The sequence below is a fragment of the Lithobates pipiens genome, unplaced genomic scaffold (genome assembly GCF_037356315.1).
Source record: "Lithobates pipiens isolate NorthernLeopardFrog02 unplaced genomic scaffold, aLitPip1_a1.2 Scaffold_24, whole genome shotgun sequence".
Lineage (NCBI taxonomy): Eukaryota > Metazoa > Chordata > Amphibia > Anura > Ranidae > Lithobates > Lithobates pipiens.
The window spans coordinates 11,378,247-11,399,304 of record NW_027507786.1 but is presented as its reverse complement, the minus strand read 5'-3'; the positions used below and the strand labels follow the sequence as shown (position 1 = coordinate 11,399,304).

The 21,058-nt window shown below is 45.9% G+C and overlaps 1 protein-coding gene across 1 annotated transcript in view; it reads right to left on the bottom strand.

The window, feature by feature from the left end:
• NAV2 (neuron navigator 2) overlaps positions 1-19,841 on the bottom strand; it is a gene marked incomplete in the record, with an annotated part of 348,087 nt that extends 328,246 nt beyond the window's left edge. The window contains 1 exon segment of the mRNA XM_077453608.1: positions 18,826-19,841. Coding sequence (XP_077309734.1) covers positions 18,826-19,080 — 255 coding nt within the window.
• Between the last annotated feature and the right edge of the window lie 1,217 nt (positions 19,842-21,058).

The window sequence follows — 21,058 nt, the reverse complement described above, 5'->3', positions numbered from 1 at the left end:
AAGATGAGGTACTACTTCTTCCACAAACACCAATAATGGGGCACCATTCCTCCCACTGATACCAATAATGGGGCATTATTCCTCCCAATGATGGGGCATTATTGCTCCTAGTGATACCAATGATGGGGCACTATTCCTCCCAGTGATACCAATGATGGGGCACTATTCCTCCTATTGACACCAACAATGGGGCATTATTCCTCCCACCAATACCAATGATGAGGTACTATTCATTCCACAAACACCAATGACGGGGCACTATTACTCCCACTGACACCAATAATGGGACACTATTCCTCCCACCGATACCAATGACGGGGCACTATTCCTCCCACTGATACCAATGACAGGACACTATTCCTCCCACCGATACCAATGACGGGGCACTATTCCGCTCACTGACACCAATAATGGTGCACTATATCTCCCACTGATACCAATAATGGGACACTATTCCTCCCACTGATACCAATGATGGGGCACTATTCCTCCCACTGATACCAACGATGGGGCACTATTCCTCCTAGTGATACCAACAATGGGGGACTTTTCCTCCCACTGATACCAACGATGGGGCACTATTCCTCCTACTGATACCAATGATGGGGCACTAATCCTCCTAGTGAAAGACAATGAGGCACTATTCCTCCCGCTGACATCAATGATGGGACACGATTCCTCCCACTGATACCAATTGCACAGATGTAGATTTGACACAGTATGGGGTGTAAAAGACATCTGCAGAAAGACCACTGCTTCCACAATAAGAGCAAAAGTCCTTACTGGCAGAGGACAGGCTTTTCTACTTGGCTTGTGACTGCTTTAGGAAACTGCTTTAGGAAATTAAGTGAAAGACATGGAACACCTTTTGTTTTGCCGGAATGCATTTAGATAATTTAAACTGAATGTTAAATTGAGCTTTAACCCCTTGCCACCCACGTAACGTATATATATACAGTGGCAAGGAGGGTGGACTTTAACACCCACAAACCACATACGCTTCAATGGACAACTGAGGTTTCTGTGCTGAGATCGCACTCACTGCATGCTTCTAGCAGAGGGACCAACCTGTAGGGCTTGGCTCCACCCCCTTTGCCCTGCCCATGTATACTCCACCTTTTTAATGAAGTGCCCATCAATGCAGCCTCCCAAGTGTCCATCAATGCAGCCTCGCCAGTGTCCATCAATGAATGTTTCCTTGCTTCCATTCATTGTAGCCTTATCAGTGCCCATCAAATGCAGCCTCACCAGCGCCCATCAAATGCAGCTTCACCAGCGCCCATCAATGAATGTTTGCTTGCTCCCATTCATTCGGTAGTCGGGACACAGACACAGTCCTCCGCCACCACTGTACCTCTGACACTATGTGAGAACGGAGCTGCGGCTGCCTGTTGATGCTGAGACTTAGTTGCTTGCTGCAAAGAGAAGAGAGTAGGAACACCAGTGCCCGGGCACCCTAGGCAGCAGTGCGCTAGTTTGCCTAGTGGTAGCACTGGGCCTGCCGACCTGTCAAAAACAGCTGCCGGTCTCTAGAAATGATAGGGAGCCAGCTGGTTTGGCTCCCAATCAGATGGCTAGTCACGGAGGACACACGATTGGGCAGACCTTTCCACCCTTCCAGGCATTATAGCCCAGGTAATGGTATGCCGGGGCAGGGCGAGAAGGGCTAAATGGAGTAATAAAGACAATAAGAATGCAAAACAAGCACATTCATGAGCAATGGTTGATAGACGATAGTGTGCTTACAACGGTCTCTAATGCTGCGTTGATACTGCATGAATTGTATACAAGGAATGGGGAGCATGAGGTCCCGATTGCTTCTTGCAAAAACACCAGACTCCCCCAAACTGGATCACCTTTAGGGTGGGCAGAGATGCAGCAAACCAGAATGTCTTTGCAATGTGTGATATCATGTCACAGGACAGGGCAGAACAACATGGCGGTCAGTCCATGGTCATTCAGAATTCCAGCCCCAGTTGAGAATTACAAGTTATGAGAACGGCAAGTAACGTGTGTAATATATTCCCGGCAAACAACAATGTAAATTGTGAGCAGCGTTTCCATAGCAGCGCAGGGCATAGGGATCACTCACATTATGGAATTGCATGCTATATTTAGCCATATCCTCCTAAAGGTATGTTTGGTATTTAAAAGCTCATTGTCATTTAAACAAATATGATTGCATCCTTAATAGCCCAGGCGAGTCTTTCAGGCTGGAATCTAATGTATAGTGCATTACATTTACAAGATATAATTAAATCCTCCATTGCCCCAGAGATTTATCATGTAAAGAGTACAATATCAGCATCATACAGTAACAGAACACACGGCTGCCTCTACGGTATGAGCCAGTTCATCCTCATACTCCATTTACCACATCCAAGTCAAAGAGAAGTGCTGTAGTCTGGAGCTGGTCAAGCCGACATCATTACTTTAACAGTTACATTTTAACCTTTTTTGTTTTATCAATGGAGGAGCAATTCCTCCGGTTACATAGTTGCCAACTGTCCAAGATTTGCTAACTGTCCTGAAGATGCCGTGTCCCTGACTGCACCCCGAGATCACAGCCAGGGCCGCCATCAGCGAGGTACAGCCGTTACAACTGTAAGGGGCCCCAGGGCCTGAGGGGCCAGAAGAAGGCGGGACGACAGGTGAAGGGGATCCGTGTTGTGGTTTTTACCTTAATGCATTCTCTGCATTAAAATGATTGCAAAGTCTTTTTTTTTTTTATAAATAGTACTTACCTGCTCTATGCAGTTGGTTTTGCACAGAGCAGCCTGGATCCTCCTCTTCTCGGGTGCCTCTTTGCTGCTCCTGGCCCCGCCCTCCTGTTGAGTCCCCCCCCACTGCAAGCAGTTTGCTATGGGGGAACAGCTCTGTGTCTCCATTCAGACACGGAGCTGCTGTTCAGCCCTGTCCCTCCCTCCCCTGAATGGCTAACTGACTTTGATTGACAGCCGTGGGAACCAATGGCGATGCTGCTGTGTCTCAGCCAATTAGGAGGGAGAGATGGGGCTCAGGTAAGTATTAGGGGGTGCTGGGGACTGCTACACACAGAAGGCTTTGCATAGAATGCATTAAGATAAAAAAAACCTTCTGCCTTTACAACTCCTTTACAAGGATGTAGTCCCAAGGGAGGGGGTGAGCACGCTGACTAACCCCCAGCCAGAACGGCTCGGATGATGGGGGCAAGCTTACAGGAAGTGAGAAATTCAGACAAAGACAAAACATTTAGAAGGGAAATCGAAGGAAAAGGTAAGTGAACCAGCAATGCACTAGCTTAAAAGGAACCTATTTAGAAAATAAAAAACAAACCTTTACAACCTCTTTAAAGTAAACAAAAAAAAATCTTCTGCATGCATCTCTCTCTCTCCCCGTTGGCTCAGAGACAGCAGCAGGAACCAATCATAGCCAGTGAGGAGGGATCAGAGGGTGGGGCCAAGCCAAGTCAATGGACACACAGAGTGGGGCTCAGGAGTGAGCATGCACAAGGGCCCCTAGAACAAGCGACTTGCTATGGGGTACTCTAAACAGAAGGATGAGCCAGGAGTGCCGCTGGGGGACCTAAGAAGGGGAAGATCGTGGTTGCTCTGTGCTTTCAAGTCAGCCTACTGCCATTCGCTGTCAATCAACAAGCAGGCAGACCTGATGCAGTACTAGTCTCTTGGCTATGAATGGAAGATGAGCAGATGAATAAAAGGTCTGACCCCTCCATTCATAGCTAGTGTTTCATTGATAGACATTGTAGTATCGGCTTCTATGAATGGAGGAGTTGGGCAGAAAGGGTCAGCATAGTTGGGAGTCTCTCATGATGAGTGCACATACTGAAATAGCTCCTTCAGTTCTATTAGCCCCCCACTACATTGGAAGATTACAGTGGTGGGGGGTGGGCGGGAGGCATTGATGGAGAAGAATTTCAAGTAAACCAGGAGCCAGCAGCACAAGGGACACAGCGCATTAATAGTAATGTCCTTTGTGCTGATCTTTGTGTTTTTTTTATTTTTTTTTTATTTGGACTACACTAAGGCTGGGTTCACACTTGTGCGATGACAGACATCGCATGCGATTCACACCGCATTGCTGTGCACACCACATGCAACGTCTGTGCGATGCAAATTCAGCCATACAAACTGTATGGCTGAAATTGCATCGCATTGGCACCAAAATAATGCAGGACCCTCTTTTTTGGTCAGCGCTGGAATTGGACTGCATGGATGTTCACACCCATGTAATCCGATTCCTGCACCATTTGACAGTGCGAACCGATCTGGGGGGGGGGGGGGGGGGGGTCATTAACTTTACATTGCCAAGCCCCCCCAGTGGTTCGCAGATCTCAGTGTGAAGCAGTGTGCGATTCACGTATGATGCGGGAACCGGCACTGAATCGCAGGGTTAGAACTTAGGGTTAGCGTAGGGTTAGAACTTAGGGTTAGGGTTAGAACTTAGGGTTAGGGTTAGAACTTAGGGTTAGGACTTGGGGTTAGGGTTAGAGTTTCCCCTTGAAGAACAAGGTTAGGACTCAGGGATTGGAGGGACCTCCTCCAAAAGGTCTAAGGTCACTTAGGCTTTACTTCCAGGCAGTCCGATTTGCACTAGGCAGGTGTCTGCCTCACGGTTTTCAAAACTTGAATCCAAGCTGATAAGATTATTTACACTTTGCTGATTACATTCATCTGTATTTCTAAACAGAACTGAAAAATGCTGACATTTCCATTGTATGTTGTTCTGTAACCACCTTACAGAACATGCAATATCTTTCTGCACATTGCTGATTCTGTATTGCTCTATACGGCCATGCTCTGTGCACCAGTCACGCAGTGCAGAGAATACAGGTCGCTGTGTCAGTAGTACAGCGCTGTGTACACTGACCTAGATTTAGCAGTGAGGTGTGGGCAGAATAGTAATTAATAAGCAGCAGGGTGTGTCACTTATCTATATATAGTGCTGCAAGAGGTAAACAGTAGATATGAATTTAAAAAGTTAGGTTTTGTTATATTATAGCGAACATCTAGAAATATTAAATGCGAGCATGAAGAAAAGTGTACTGAATGGGTCATGAATTCCTCCTGAAACATAGAAGGTGTACTTTTTGTGCCCTCAGGTTCATAGCTGTATATCTGCAGTATGAGATCAGCTAAACCATTGCTGCCTCTGACTGCTAGTCTCACCAGATGTTAAGTGAGAATTGAGTGTTTTGCTCACTGGTCTCCTTGCTGGAGAGGAAGCTGTACCTGAGGATCTGCAGTGCAAGGATCTCTCTGCTTTACTCGAAGGGAGACCAGAGCCTTCTCCTGCTATGCCCCAAAACTCTGTAATTCACTTCCAAGGAACATCAGAGATTCATCTTCTCCAAAATCATTCAAACATTTTTCTTTAGACAAGCTTTCACGTAATTGTCTTTTTATTTCATCCTGTCTATGTCTTTTATCTTTTTTGTAAAGCGATTTGAGACGGTACCTTTAAAAGACGCTATATAAAATAAAATGTATTACAATTATCATCATCCATTCTGTGGATCTGTGCTTCCCCCATCTCTCCTGCTGCTGTGGGATCATTATCCCACCAGTGATGTGAAGACCAGTCTTCACAGTCATGGGGAAGCAAAGCCCTGCTGCCTTTACAAGATGGTAGTGGATGGGTTAGAACTGAACCTGATGTTGAGCCTTAAAGTAGAATTCCAGGCTCTAACCAGCTAGGCCTAAAACTGCTCCCCCCCCCCTTCTAACTCCTATACTAACTACCCTGTAGAGGGAAGATTCTTATACTTACCTATTCTAAGGGCATTCCGAGCCAGTCATGTGATCTCCCCAGCATGCGGCTTCATCAGAGAAGAGAGAGCACCGGCGGTTGGAATAGATGGGCGGAGACATCACCCACAGGCTTACTATGAGGCATCTCTTGTCAGCTGTTCCTCCTCTCCCCTGAAGCCGCCACTGGGAGCCAATCATGTGACTGGAACAGACCACCCTGAGAATAGGTAAGTATAAGCATCTTCCTTCTACAGGTTAGTTAGTAAAGGTGTTGGAAGCGGGTGGGAGCTGTTTTAAGCTTAGTTACCATATTTAATTGGCATATAACATGCACATTAATTTTAAGAGTGAAGTGTTAGGAAAAAAAAAAAATTTTTTAAATAAGGAACTTTAAAGCAAAATAAGGGTCAGTGCCCATCTGCAGTCTAACCATTGCCATCAATGCAGTCAGATCAATGCCCATCTGCAGCCTCACAAGTGCCATCAATGCAGCAGCCTCGCCATTGCCCTCAATGCAGCAGCCTCGCCATTGCCCTCAATGCAGCAGCCTCGCCATTGCCCTCAATGCAGCAGCCTCGCCATTGCCATCAATGCAGGCAGCCTCGCCATTGCCATCAATGCAGCAGCCTCGCCATTGCCATCAATGCAGCAGCCTCGCCATTGCCCTCAATGCAGCAGCCTCGCCATTGCCCTCAATGCAGCAGCCTCGCCATTGCCCTCAATGCAGCAGCCTCGCCATTCCCCTCAATGCAGCAGCCTCGCCATTCCCCTCAATGCAGCAGCCTCGCCATTGCCCTCAATGCAGCAGCCTCGCCATTGCCCTCAATGCAGCAGCCTCGCCATTGCCCTCAATGCAGCAGCCTCGCCATTGCCCTCAATGCAGCAGCCTCGCCATTGCCCTCAATGCAGCAGCCTCGCCATTGCCCTCAATGCAGCAGCCTCGCCATTGCCATCAATGCAGCAGCCTCACCATTGCCATCAATGCAGAAACCTCACCATTGCCTTAAAAGCAACAGCCTCACCATTGGCATCAGCGCAGCCTGATCGATGGCCATCTGCAGCCTAGAGGGGACAGGGATGGGGCGGGACGAGCGCCGACAGATTACATACATTGAGAATCTCCTATGATAGACAGAACAGTGGTCCAATGGCGGCCCAGGAGATGGGACTTCCTATTACAGAGGCCACCAAGTAAACAGGAGACTCTCACTGTATGTAATCTGACGGCGCTTGTCCCGCCCCGCTCCCTGTCCCCTCCGAGGCAACTTAAATTGAAGTGTCAGCGTATAACACGCACACGCTATTTGCACCCAATTTTCATGGTGAAAAAGTGAGTGTTATACATTTACTGCTAGCGGGCGGCACAGCCAGACAAACTTCTGTGGTTTAGTGGAGCCCCCTGCTGACCTGTGCTGTGATTGGACACAGCACAAGTTTGTCAGCAGGTTACAGCCAATGATTTCGGCTGTATACCTGCTGATGGGCTGTGGCCAACACAGCACAAAGTTCTGTGTTTACAAACACACAGAACAGCGATCTGGCTGTTTCTTCACCCTGAAGTCAACTCAAGTTCAGGGAGAAAAAGACAGCCAGATCCCGAGATTTAAATCAGCGCAAGTACACTTGTTAGGCACACTTGTTAGTTAAGCCCTTGATTGCCCTTCTGATCAACCCGGTCACCCATTAGTGTCATTAGTACAGTGTCATTAGTACAGTATTATCACCGATTACTGTATGTATTATGTCATGTACATACGAGTGGTTTTTCCGTCGGAATAAACTCTGAAGGTTTCTCAGACGGAATTCCACTCAAGCAGTCTTGCACACACACGGTCACACCGAAGTCCCACCGTCTAGAACGTGGTGACATACAACATATACGACGGGACTAGAAAAAGGAAGTTCAAAAGCCAATAGCTTCCGTCTCGTACTTGCTCCAGAGCATGCGTCGTTTTTGGTACGTCGGAACAGCATACAGACGAGCGGTTTTCCCCGATAAGGAATTTGTTCCGTTGGAAAAATTTAGAACATGTTCTCTTTCTAGGTCCCTCAGAATTTGACGTAAAAAATCTGATGGGACGAAAACACGATTGGAATATACGATGAAAAGCTCCTGTCGGACTTTTTCTGTCGGAAATTCCGCTCGTGTGTACAAGGCATTAGTGTCACTAGAGACGTCAGTGTCAGTTAAGTCTAGCACACATGGGTCAAATGTTGAACGGCATCGAATGTATGGCAGCCAGTCCGACAGAAGCCGGCCGTTCGCACAGGCTTCTGTCGGAGGGGCATGACCAAAAAAAGGTCTGCCAATCGGCATCCGATCAACGCTCTCAGCCAATGGCTGGAAGCGCTGACCAGGGTGTTCTGGCGGGGGGGGGGGGGGGTTGTGTCCTCTTGTCAGAACACAATAGCTCAACAGGGGAGATTACGGTACTAACATCACATAGTTAGTACAGTGGCTCCTCCCTTCAGGTTTTTGATGTTTTTACAATTTTTTATAATTTTTTAGTTTATATAATAATAATAATAATAATAAAAATAAAAAAAAAATTGGTGATCAAATACCACCAAAAGAAAGCTCTATTTGTGTAAAAAAAAAAAAATTATATAAATGTTATTTGGTTACAGTGTTGCATGGCCGCGCAATCATCAGTTAAAGTAACGCAGTGCTGAACAGTAAAAAATTATCTGGTCATGAAGGGGGTAAAACCTTCTGGAGGTCAAGTGGTTAACAAAAAAATAAATAAAAAATAACAACCTTTATTTATTTAAAAAAATAAATAAATAAAACACTCCAAATATTCTGTATATGCCTATATAAATTTCGGCGGCATTCCCGGGAGAACTGGCATTAGGATGAATTTTCCAGCTTGTTTGTAGGAAAAAATGATCTGCACAGAAAAGACTAAATATAAACGCTCGCTGCCATCTGGAAGGCCAAATACCGGTCAACAAATCAGCTGCAATTACAGACCCTTTAAAAAAAAAAAAAAAAAAAAAAAAAAAGGCACTGATTACAGGTAATTTCCAAAATTATGGAAATATTCCACTTCAGTGTAAACATGTGCGAGCCCCCCCCCCCCCTCCGCACGCACCCCACATATGGGCAGTAAAGTGTACCTGTCACCTACATACTGAGCCGGTAATCATTTCAAAAGCTGGGTTAGAATGTTGAAAAGTGATGAATATTATTATTTCTGAACATACAAAAGAGACCTTAAAGTGAAACTCCAACCAAATTGCATTTTCCTTTCATAAAGAGTGGGAAAGGGATACAACCACTGCCATGTTTTTACTGATGAAAGTGTCCTGGTAGGATCTATGTCTTGTGATGTCAATAAAACAAGAATTTAGGGGGAAATCTCATATGACATCACCCATGCCAACAAAATAAACAAAAATCATAGAAAGAGGAAAGAAAACTTCACTAGAAAGTATCTGAGGAAGTGAAGAACATTCAGCAAATACGTCACATAAAAAATTCAATAACAAGAATTTACAAAAAAAGAAAATGTACATTTTTTTTTTTTTAACAGGGGAACTTTCACTTCAAAAGGTCACAATCTACAAAACACGTATTTCTCTTCTATCTGTGAAAAAGGAAGGGTGGGTACAGGTTGAATAGATTTCTTTTTCCACTGTACTGGCGGGATAAGCTGCATTCAGCTAAAAAAATGAACTTTTATTTTCAATTATTAAAAAGTTTGAAGCTATTGAACAGGTAAGGCAGAAACTGCTTGAAAGAAGAAGACGTAAACTCATTAAAATCTCATATAAGATTTATTTTAAATAATACATTTTAAATGTAATTTTTTTCAATATTTTTTTTCCCCCCTTTGAAATTGTATTGATTTTTCAATAAACCTGGAAACGGGGTCTCCATGGAAATAAAATAAGGCAGGGCTGCTGATAGGAGGGTACAGCTGGCCCGCCTGTATTGGGCCCTGACTCCATTAATCCAGTGGGGGGGGGGGGGCCCCAGCGACAGAGAAGGAGATTTCTATTTTCCATGGGATGCAGGAGGAATATTACTGAGGACCGCAGCTCCGAGCACTTAAAATAAAGTTCCTTGGGCCCCATTAGTTTAACAGGAGGGCCCAAAGGCTGAGTGGGAACTTTTTTTTTTTTTTTTTTTGCTTTTGTGTGCAGATGGAATATTAAGATACTCCCAACAGTCATTCCTGACACCTGCACTCTGTATGGTACATACTTCTGACCCCAGCACTCTGCATGTTACATACTCCTGAACCTACTCTCTGAATGTCGCATGATCCTGAACCTGCACTCTGCACAATACATACTCCTAAACCTGCACTCTGTATGTTATATACTCTCGAACCTACACTCTGTACAATACATATTCCTGACACCTGTATGTTGCATAATCCTGAACCTACACTCTGTACAATACATACTCCTGACACCTGCACTCTGTACAGTACATACTTCTGACACCTGCACTCTGTACAGTACATACTTCTGACACCTGCACTCTGTACAGTACATACTTCTGACACCTGCACTCTGTATGTTATATACTCTCGAACCTACACTCTGTACAATACATATTCCTAACACCTGTATTCTGTATGTTGCATAATCCTAAACCTACACTCTGTACAATACATACATACTCCTAAACCTGCACTCTGTAAAGTACATACTTCTGACACCTGCACTCTGTATGTTACATACTCTCGAACCTACACTCTGTACAATACATATTCCTGAAACCTGTATGTTGCATAATCCTGAACCTACACTCTGTACAATACATACTCCTAAACCTGCACTCTATACAATACATACTTTTGACACCTGAACTCTGTATGTTATATACTCTTGCACCTACACTCTGTACAATACATATTCCTAACACCTGTATTCTGTATGTTGCATAATCCTGAATCTACACTCTGTACAATACATACTCCTAACACCCGCACTCTGTAAGTTTTAGACTGCACAGGGCCCCATGATTTCCAGTGGTGGCCCCCAAAATAAAAGGACAGCATCCAGCCACTCTGTCACCTCGCTGATCAGCAGGTGCCCGTGGACATTCATTTGCTGGTACCCTCTGATCGGCTTCTGCTGCAACAACTCACAGCAGAAGCGGTACACCAGCGGCACACGCATGCCCCCTCCCCGGAAGTGCAGAAGTACGTATATATACGTAATTCTGCACAGCACGGCTGTCCTGTAACAGTAAATCTAAAATTATGGGCGGTCGGCAACTGGTTAAACACTTCCTATTAAACAGTCCACCATGCTCTGTTCATGCCCCCCCCCCCCCATTGTTCTCCAGTGTTGTCACCCAGTCACACATAGACTGCCAATGGGGAGGCAAATACACAACAGACATGTCCCCCCCCTCCATTGTTCTCCTGTGTTATCACCCAGTCACATATAGTCTGCCAATGGGGAGGCCAATACACAACAGACATGCCCCCCCCATTGTTCTCCTGTGTTATCACCCAGTCACATATAGACTGCCAATGGGGAGGCCAATACACAACAGACATGTCCCCCCCCCATTGTTCTCCTGTGTTATCACCCAGTCACATATAGACTGCCAATGGGGAGGCCAATACACAACAGACATGCCCCCCCCATTGTTCTCCTGTGTTATCACCCAGTCACATATAGACTGCCAATGGGGAGGCCAATACACAACAGACATGTCCCCCCCCCCCCCCCCCGTTGTTCTCCTGTGTTATCACCCAGTCACATACAGACTGCCAATGGGGAGGCCAATACACAACAGACATGGCGCACTGTTGTCACCATCTGAGAAATGCCTTGCAGCCATTGCGGAAGTGCATATAAAAAGGAAGTGGCAGTAAAGAGGCTGCCAAAGATCAGCAGCATTAGGATGTAACAAAGGATGAAAAAAAAAAAAGGTGAAAACAAGCATTTTATTGAAATAAATGACACTGGGTTACAATACACGGTGCAGAGAGCAAATGAAATGTCCTCCATTCAGGGCGTAGATCTGCTTTACAATTATCTCTGTATTGTAGCAATTGCTGAGAAGAACAGGAACATATTATTGTGATAGGAAGACGTTCTCATTCTGCCAAAATCCCTCTTCACACTTTCCATCGCTGAGCCTCCCGCTACTACTCCCATTTTCAAGCGAGTAACACATTTCCAATGTGTTTGTCATTAGAAAAAAAAGAAAAAAACAGCTAAAATATGTTCTGTGACTCTTTACTACTTTGGGAGAAGAGCAGGCTTCTGTGGAAACTTCATTCACATTTGTTCGGGAATACAAAGTCAGCAAAAAAAAAAAAAATTACAACCTTCTTATGCCAAATACAAGGAACCTGTCCATGCACCCAATGAGGGCAAAGCAACGGGTTCTCTTGATTGGGTACCTGCTCCACCCCCATTGATACCCACCTTCACCACACTCCAGACCCTCCATTCACTTTGTTGGAGCTCTTTGGAAATATCCAATAGGAGGTGTATAAATCATAAAAGGGGTTTGGCTACTTAAAGCAGATTTCCGCCATTTTTTGTTTTTTTTTGTAAGTCAGAAGCTACAAATACTGCAGCTGCTGACTTTTAAAATATGGACACTTACCTGTCCAGGGCGCCCGCGATGTCGGCACCCTAAGCCGATCTATCCCTCGGCTGTCGGGTGCTGTCACCGCCATCTTTGTTAAGGAAATCAGGAAGTGAAGCCTTGTGGCTTCACTTCCTGGTTCCCTACTGCGCAATGCGGGACTCGTGCTGCGCAATCCCACTGGTTCCTGCTGTTTTCTGGGACCTGTGTGTCTCCCAGAATACAGCGGGGGAGGGGACACAGGAAGTGGCGTAGATACCCGTGGGTGGCTCGGGGGTTTTAGCTTGGAAGTGGGAGCAAAATACCTGCATTAGGTATCTCTTCCCCCCTGAAAGGTGGCAAATGTGACACCTGAGGGGGAGGGGGGGAGGAATTGGAAAAGCGGAAGTTCCATTTTTGGGTGGAACTCCGCTTTAAGGTGGTTGTAATCTATAACCCAGTCGCCTCAGGTGATACACCGAGATTACACAAATTTTCCTACATATTGTACCTGTTTATCTGCAGTCTTCTCTTCTCTACATCAGTTCAAAGTCCAGAATCTATAAAGCTTATCTGAGCATTCAGAAAAAAAGAAAAAAAAAAAAGGGAGCGGAGAGCTGAAGTTACACTCTGCGGAGCTCAGTGAGGAGACTGCTGAGAGCTGATTGGTGGGAAGGGACAACCCCCCCTCCCCCCACTTCACACAGCACACAAGAGGTTGTCAGTCACAGGCTGTGTGCTGGAGCTCCCTTCTCTGTCTCCTTTTATCTGATGGTGTCAGAAAAACTGGTCAGAAGTGATTCATGCTGATAGCAGAGAAAGAAGGCAGCAGACAGAAATAACACTTAGTGCTCTGGATTGAGGCAAGTACACACTATAGAGGGATATGCTGTTTTTTATTTTCTTTGCACGTCCCCCTAGGATCTACAGCGGCTTTACTTCCAAGTGCACTTTAAGTGCACTTTCAAGTGCACTTGCAGTGCAAAGTTGATTTGCCTTTAGTAAATAACCCCCAAATGATCGCTGCTGGCGATTATAGATGCCAGCAGTGATTGCATGCAAAAATATCTGACAGGCTGGTTGTACTGAAGTCGACCGATAGATTGTCTTCAGTACAACCAGTCTACCCATAGATGGATCAAATTTTTACCTGGTCCTTGCTGAAATGGCCAAGATCGATCCATTGCTTTAGTATGATTGACCCTCCCTGCAGTGCCAGGACAAGATCATCCAGTGCCCACGGCAAAGATGCCAAATTGTGTAAGCTTATAAAAGGAGGAAGGAGAGAGAGACCATAGCCCGCAACCCCTCCCGGCTCTCTCCTCCTCTTCCAGCACTGGGCTGACAGAAGTAGTGGTGCCGCTGTCACTACTCCTGTCGGTCTTATAGTGTAAGGAACTTGTGGAACCCCCATCATTACAATACACGCTGCACCCAAGGCAGCCTCCCCTTCTGCCCACCCTTTGTCCCAGCCCTGCCTCCCCGTTTTGCCTAGATGCCAGGACGTACCATATTTTGGGCATCAACACCGCAGAAACAAGGAACCTTCCAGGTTCAAAGCTTGCACATAAGCAGTGTGCCCTCTCTCCCTCTGTAGCAGCAGCGGCTGAGCCCACCTGCCTAGAAATGCCCTCTCTTCCAGTTTAACATTACGCAAGTCCTCCCGAAAAGGACCTCACTGCTTATTACATCAGGGCTGAGGGCTCTGGAGAGGAGTACTAAGGCAGGGTGCTGGTATGCTTTATATGAAGCTATACACAGACCCTCCCACCAGCCATGGTCTGTCTGCGTTGTATAGGGAAGTAAAGAGACCCAGTGATGACATTGCTGCGTCTATAAAAAAATAAAAAATAAAAAAAATAAAAAAAAGAAGGTATGTAATGAAAATGCAGAGATTTTATTTAAAATGTAATTGGTATGTTGACGATGGGGGCAAGGAAGAATTAGAAAAGACAAAATATATCCTATATGAAAATGTTTTTTCTCCTACAGAAGAGCACACTGTCCACCATGGTCAGCTAAAACGTTCCTGAAAATATCACCTTTACCGCTTCATCTCAATATAAAAGTCACATCCTTTGCGTCTGACTTCAGGGCGACACCTGTCTGAATCTGCGACTTCCAAGAACGCTTCTCGTTAGCCGGAGGGGAAAAAATGATTCATTTCTGGGGGGCCCATCTGCAGGGCAGCCACTGCGAATGAGGGCTGCAAGAGGCACAAGTGCTTGGGCACAGCCAGCCTAAGTAATTCATGCAGACATCTATTAACCCCTTCTGTGCTGTGCTGTGAGCGGTTTGTCTGGCTTTGCAACTGAAGCTTCAAAAGAGAGAAAAACAATGAAGTCACCACCCAGACCGCATGCTGCCAATCTACTTCACATGTCTGGGGTGGAAAATGTATGCAGTTTTTGTGTGGTGGGCAGATGCACTTATACCTACACAGTGGCATGTTATAGACCAGGGGTCTCCAAACTTTCTAAACAAGGGGCCAGCTTACTGTCCTACAGACTTTGGTGTGATGGGACTGTGGCCAGAGGAAGCAGATAATGCCTCAGGCTAGGTGATCAGTGGGAGTAAAACAAAAAAAAAAATTACACAGCACCCCAGTGGATAGGAGGTGGAATAGTGCCCCATCATTGGTGTCAGTGGGAGGAATAGTGCCCCATCATTGGTGTCAGTGGGGGGAATAGTGCCCCATCATTGGTGGCAGTGGGGGGAATAGTGCCCCACCATTGGTGTCAGTGGGAGGGATAGTGCCCCATCATTAGTGTCAGTGGGAGGGATAGTGTCCCCATCGTTGGTGTCAGTGGGAGGAATAGTGTCCCCATCATTGGTGTCAGTGGGAGGAATAGTGCCCCATCATTGGTATTAGTGGAAAGAATAGTGCTCCATCATTGGTGTCAGTGGGAGGAATAGTGCCCCATCATCGGTATTAGTGGAAAGAATAGTGCTCCATCATTGGTGTCAGTGGGAGGAATAGTGCCCCATCATTGGTATTAGTGGGAGGAATTGTGCCCCATCATTGGTGTCAGTGGGAGGAATAGTGCCCCATCACTGGTATTAGAGGAAGAATTTACGCTCCATCATAGATGTCAGTGGGAGGAATAATGCCCCATTTTCAGTGTCAGAGGGACAAATAGTGACCAAAGGGTCAGAAGCAATAGGTTGCAGTTTAGAGACCACTGTTATACACCCTCAGCTGGGGTTCTTCTTATTACATGCATTAAAAAAAAAGAAAGAAGAAAAAGAAGAGAGAGGACAAAAAGAAGAAAGAAGAAATAGAGGGAGGAGAAAAAGACAAGGAAGCAGAAGAAGAAGAAGAAGAAGAAGAAGAAGAAGAAGAAGAAGAAGAAGGAGGGAGGAGAAAAAGAAGAGAAAGAAGAAGCAGAGAGAGGAGAAGAAGAAGGGAACGGAGAAGAAGAAGAAGAGGGTAAGGGAGAAGAAGAGGAGAAAGGCGAAGAAGAAAAGAAAAGAAAAACCATGTTGCATGCATTCCGGCAGATTGTCGGTCATCTGAAATGGTAAATAAAACAGCCAAACTGCAGCATGTACCACCCTTGAATGGGGTTCTGCACTGCATTGCAATAATAAAAGCTACCTTGATTATGTCCAGTTCATTTCCCCAGGCTCAGCACTGTACCTGTGCGTTGAAGACGTGCATTTAGCTGCAAGGAAGTACATGTAGACACAAGCCCTAGTGGGCCCTAATTTATTAGTGTGCTAGACGGAAGAATTTTCCCAGGCAATCACTGTTGCCCCCTTCTGATCAATTTGGATTTTTCCTTTCATCTCCCACATGTGAAATAGAACAGAAAAAAAAAGCTATAGTTTGCCCCAGAGCTACAAAGCCAATAGGTGGCCGCAGAGCAGCTCATCGATCTATTTTTCATAAATAAATATAAAGGTTTCTCAGCATGCTGGAAAATTTCTGCCACTGACACCCTGGATGTGTTCTGCACTTAGAACATGCTTTGCTTGTTAATGTCCAGTGGGTGAAACTCCAACCACGTTTTCCAGAAATGATCACATAGTAAATTCTATTCTCCAAACAGAGGATATCAGAGAATGATCTGTCTGTAATTTGGAAATACACGGACACCTTACAGTGACAGAGAGAATGCTCAGTGACCGTCTGCATGTCTGTGTATGTATAAAACTGAAACAGCACCACCATTTCAGCAATGGCTACGTTACAGAAGCTCAACAATCACTACACCAGCTACAGAGCGTTCCAAGAAAGGTCAGGTGACTGAAATGTTATCGGTATCGGGTACATAAACAATGTTATTTGCATATGATATTAAATTCTCTGCATGTGTGACGTTATTACAGGCCAGAGACATTCTTTTTCTTTCCTTAAATACAGTAGCCTATTTTTGTTGCAGATGGATAATATATTTATAGACACTTACATAAATAGATATTAGATAGATCTATAGACAGATAATAGACATACATGTACATAGAGGATAGATATGCTTGCACTCCATACACAGAATATGCTTGTACCCCATACCTGAACCCTATACACAGCCCATGCTTGTACCCCATACCTGAATCCTATACACAGCCCATGCTTGTACCCCATACCTGAATCCTATACACAGCCCATGCTTGTACCCCATACACAGCCCATGCTTGCACCCCATACACTTCCCATGCTTGCACCTCATACGTGGCCCATGCTTGTGCCAACTGGCCTGTGTACAGAACTGCCAAAAAAAGATCCCAGGGGGGCCCAAGAGATCCAACACTAAAAGAAAAAAAAAAAACACAAATCTACAACTATTGGCCACCCTAATTAAGACAGATGGATATTCAGCCATTGTATTATCAATCTGTGCATTGATTAGACTCTAGTATTTCACATTATTAATCCACAGATACCCATGAGGGAGACCACAGTCACCCAAATACAACCCATTCTTGCACCCCATACACAGCCCACGCTTGCACTGACTGACCTGTGTACAGATATGCCAAAAAAAGATCCCAAGGGGTGCTTCAACGCTAAAGGAAAAGGTAATCTAAAACCATTGGTAGCTTTCCATGAATGCAGATCTTTGGCCTTGATTTTGCACATTATTAATCCACAGACACCCATGAGAGAGACTACAGTAACCCATACACAGTCCATGCTTGCACCCCATACACAGCCCACACTTGCACCAACTGGCCTATGTACAGAACTGCCAGAAAAGATCCCAGGGGGGCCTTCAAGAGATCCAAGACTAAAGGAAAAACTTTGGCCACCCTAAATAAGACAGAGGTGATATTCAATCTGTGCATTGATTGGGCTCTGGTATTTTGCATTATTAATCTGCAGACGCCCATGAGAGAGGCTACAGTCATCCATATATGACCCATGCTTGCACCCTATAGACAGCCCATGTGTGCACCCCATACACACACCCCAATGCACGGCACATGCGCGTACCCCATGTACGGCCCACGCCTGCACCCCATGCACAGCCCATGCGTGCACCCCCTACACAGCCCAGCCCATGCGTGCACCCCCTACATAGCCCATGCGTGCACCCCATATCCAGCCCATGCGTGCACCCCATACACAGCCCATGCGTGCACCCCATACACAGCCCATGCGTGCACCCCATACACAGCCCAGCCCATGCGTGCACCCCCTACATAGCCCATGCGTGCACCCCATATCCAGCCCATGCGTGCACCCCATACACAGCCCATGCGTGCACCCCATACACAGCCCATGCGTGCACCCCATACACAGCCCATGCGTGCACCCCATACACAGCCCATGAGTGCACCCCATACACAGCCCATGCGTGCACCCCATATCCAGCCCATGAGTGCACCCCATACACAGCCCATGCGTGCACCCCATACACAGCCCATGCGTGCATTCCATTTACAACCCATGCTTTTGCCAACTGGCCTGTGTACGCAACTGCAAAAAAAAAAAAAAAAAAAAAAAAAAAAAAAGGTCCCAAGGGGGCCTCAAGAAATCCAACACTAAAGGATAAAATCAATCGTTAACCATTGGTGGTTTTCCATGAATGCAGATCTTTGACTACCCTAAATAAGGCAGATGTGATAATCGACCGTTGCATGATCAATCTGTGCATCGATTGTGGCATAAACATGTGCACTTAACACCAGCCATGTGTGCATGTTCAAGCACTGCAGACACCTCCAGCACTGGTTTAATATTAAGGGAGAAATAGAAGCTGGTCAACAGCAGTCTAATTCTTCCCCTGGGATCGATGGAGGTCTGTGAAGGTCCCCCATAGCCCACACACATCACTGACCAAACCCCAGAATCAGGGCACAATCATATGGGGGGGGGGGGGGGGTAGAGTCATACAGTACATGAGATTTTTTATAAATAAAGCCAGATTAGTGCATTCTGTCAACCGCTATCGATATATAGCCCCAAACAAACACATTAGTGTATAAAGCTTCTCATACACTAGTAGAATTTTGTTGGAAATTGTTTCATTTTAAACAAGACATGCTATTCCCAATGAGGGCTGAGGCAGACTGTATACTGACCTGTGTGTCAAAGACATTTTCTTCAGAATCCATCTTCTTGATGGGCAATGCCTCCCCGGTGGACTCGTACCCATACTGAGGCTTCAGCGAGATCTGACTGGGGTAAGCGGGCTTCGAGACGTCTACCTTATTTCCCAATTTCAGGTAACAGGGCTGGGGGATTGTCCTTGCTGGTACATGGAGGATTGGTGCAGCGCTGTGGACCGGTTTAGGCAGTCCCGATTTCATCTTGGAGGCCACCAGGATGGATGGCATCTTTTCCACTAACCCTTCTCTCGACACGATCGTCTCTCTCTCTCTCTCTCTCTCTCTCTATGAGAGTAAGCTTGCCCTACCAAATGGAGAAAAAAACTAAACAAAAAAAATAAAAAAAAACCCTTTCAATCACCTCCACTGCAGAGCGAGGCGGCAACGCACATGAATCCCCACTAACGGACTGGAGTCGCCATGGTCATAACGAGCCTTCTGATGCACAACCGAGACTCATCTTCGTCTCCGTTCATCGGGAAATCTTCTCATGGGGAGACACCTGTAATTCGCCTCTCGGGAAATGGAAGACTTCTATTCATTATCTCATCGGCTCGTCTCCGAAAGGGTGTCTCAAGGAAGACGCAGCATGTGTTGGGTCGGTCCCCTGATGGCAGCGTGGGGGCTTCCAAGCAGCTTAAGATGTCTTTCTTTTTTTTTTTCCTTCAGCCTGAGCCAAGAAGCAGATGCAGCTTACTACGATAATGACTGATGCCCTTGTATATTTGCTTTAGGAAGGGAATCAAGCCTCTTTAAACCATAATACCAGTTAGAGGCTCAGGGTTGCTGAAAGGCGAGAAGAAGGAAAAAAAAAATTTTTGTCTGGAGCTGAGGTTATCCTTTTGCTGCAGCTGACCAGGGATCTCAGCGTAGAAGTGACAGGATCAGCCCAACCTGTAGACTTTAGCAGAATAGTAATGTGTCACTAGCAGGTTGTCTGTACAGAGCTCACTGAGCTGAGAGTGTATGTAAGTATGTGTGTGTGTGTGTGTGTGTGTGTGTGGATAGCTTTGCATTTTGACAGTACAGGGCAAAACGCAGGGTGCTGATTGGCCAGATTGGAAAATATCTCTGCAGGAGAGGGGAGGAGCCTGCTCAGAGCTGTCAGAGCCGTCTCACCGTACTAGGAAACAGAAAATCAGCCAGTTTTTTTCAAACAGCCAAATAACTGCCGAGAATACGAGGGGATGGCGTGATTCATCCCTGATACGATTCAAGGAAAAACAGTCGGCGTGTAAGGAAAAGGCACATTTCCTGCAACATGGGCAAATGTCCCATGAGCTCATCAGCAAAAATGACCCGCTGGAGCTGCTGGAGGAACTACAGGTGTCAGCAGGCAGGGCAAGCCAGCTGGGAGGTGTAAAGAGAACCCCCCCCCGATAGGTTCGAAGTCAGAGGGCCACCTGTCTGGTTTTTAAACTAAATTCTTTCCATTTTTTTATATTGGCTGAGGGGGGGAAATACAAAACAGGCTGGGAGCAATAAAGACAGTTCTTCCTGCAGCTTTAACCACCTCGATACCGGGGGGCACTTACACCCCCATTCCTGCCCAGGCCAGGGGCTTTCTGTCGCTGTTTAAATGACAATTGTGCGGTCGTGCTACACTGTACCAAAACAGAATTTTTATCATTTTGTTCCCACAAATAGAGCTTTCTTTTGGTGGTATTTGATCACCTCTGCGTTATTTTTTTTATTTATTTAGCAAAAAATAAAAAAATAAAATTTTGAAAAAAAATTAAAGTTTTCTTTTGTTTCTGTTATAAAATTATGTAAATTAGTAAGTTTTCTCCTTCACTGATGGGCATTGATAAGGCGGCACTGACAAGGCGGCACCAATGAGGTGGCACTGATGGCCACTGACAAGCAATGATAGGCAGCACAGATATACAGCACTGATGGACAGAGATAGGCGGCACTGATGGGCACTCATGGGTGGCACTGAAAGGTTGCACTGATGGGTACTTAAGGGTGGCACTGATAGGCGGCACTGCTGGGTACTGATACGTGGCACTGATGGATGGCATTGTTAGGCATCACTGATGGCACTGGCAGGCATTGGGGATTGGAACTGATTGGCATTTCCATGGTGTTCTAGGGTGGCATACCTGGTGGTCCAGTGTGGTGGCCATCCCTGGTGGCCCTGGCGGCATCCTGGTGGTCCTGGGTGGGCATCCAAGGAGGGGCTGCACTGATAAACAATCAGTAC